Here is a 1,088-nt window from a genome sequence, read left to right on the forward strand (position 1 = left end):
CTTAACCACTTTGCCACCAGGCTCCTTACTAATGGTAATACAGTAGTACAGTTACCTTGACTTGGGTGAATGTTCCAATCTGAGTGTGTTAAAGGGGCTTCTAGCCTCTGAGTAGCTTTCAGTGTCTTTTCAAATGAAACCCATAAATTATTAAAATTTGAAACAAATGATTATCTTTCCTCTTTCTCACTATTTCTCCTTCTCTTTGAGGACCAATCAGTGATTATCTCTCTGTTAATGCGTCTCAATTTGCTACTAATGTAGCAATTTAGTAAAGCAATTTAAGTATTTGAGTAAAGGAAACGTTTAGAATGATTTGTAGGGGGAAATAATGTATTTTATTTTTTGCCTATTGCAGTCTGTAACCTTCAACAAGCCATGTGATTTTCCTTTGTGATGCCTTGACTACTGTATCTGATTGGGACTTCGCTACCATGAAAACTTTCTTGTCAGACTTCATTGATAATTTTGACACTCAGTCAGAAAGAATCAGAATTGGAATGGCTCAATTTGGGAGCCGCTACCAGGAAATTATTGATTTGAAAAGCTGTTGGAATAAAACCCAGATGAAGACTCAAATTGAAACTACTGCCAAGAGCAATGGGTCTCAGCGAATTGACATTGCTCTTCAACGTGTGAAATATATGTTTGACTCATCTGCTGGTGGGAGAAGAAATGCTGGTGTCCCTTAAACTTTGCTTGTTATCACATCTGGGCATCCGGTCTATGATGTGACAGATGCAGTTAAAACACTGAAGGACCGTGGAATTTGTATCCTGGCTTTGGGCATCGGAGATTTTCCTAAAGAACAGCTTCTGCCAATAACAGGCAGATCTGAAAAAATAGTTACCTTTCCAGACTTCAATAAATTAAAAGATGTGAATGTGAAGAAAAGGATGGTCCGTGAGATCTGCCAGAGCTGTGGGAAAAGCAGTAAGTGTTCCCTTGCTCATTATTTGTTTTTATTCACTGTAACTTCCCATGTCACCATTTCACAAAGGTGCTTTATAGACCAGCTCTAGCAGAACATGCGCTCAGAAGAGTGTGCCGTGACAGTAGAACTCTGCTCTGCTTTCAAGAAGTTTGGG

At 39.2% G+C, this 1,088-nt stretch overlaps 1 protein-coding gene across 1 annotated transcript in view; it reads left to right on the forward strand.

Moving 5' to 3' along the window:
* LOC105756545 (collagen alpha-5(VI) chain) overlaps positions 1-1,088 on the forward strand; it is a 111,931-nt gene that overhangs the window by 20,666 nt on the left and 90,177 nt on the right. The window contains 2 exon segments of the mRNA XM_023736027.1: positions 359-376; positions 379-933. Of these exon segments, the coding sequence (XP_023591795.1) occupies positions 359-376; positions 379-933 (573 nt within the window).

Source organism: Trichechus manatus, unplaced genomic scaffold, assembly GCF_000243295.1.
Source record: "Trichechus manatus latirostris isolate Lorelei unplaced genomic scaffold, TriManLat1.0 scaffold00084, whole genome shotgun sequence".
Taxonomy (NCBI): domain Eukaryota; kingdom Metazoa; phylum Chordata; class Mammalia; order Sirenia; family Trichechidae; genus Trichechus; species Trichechus manatus.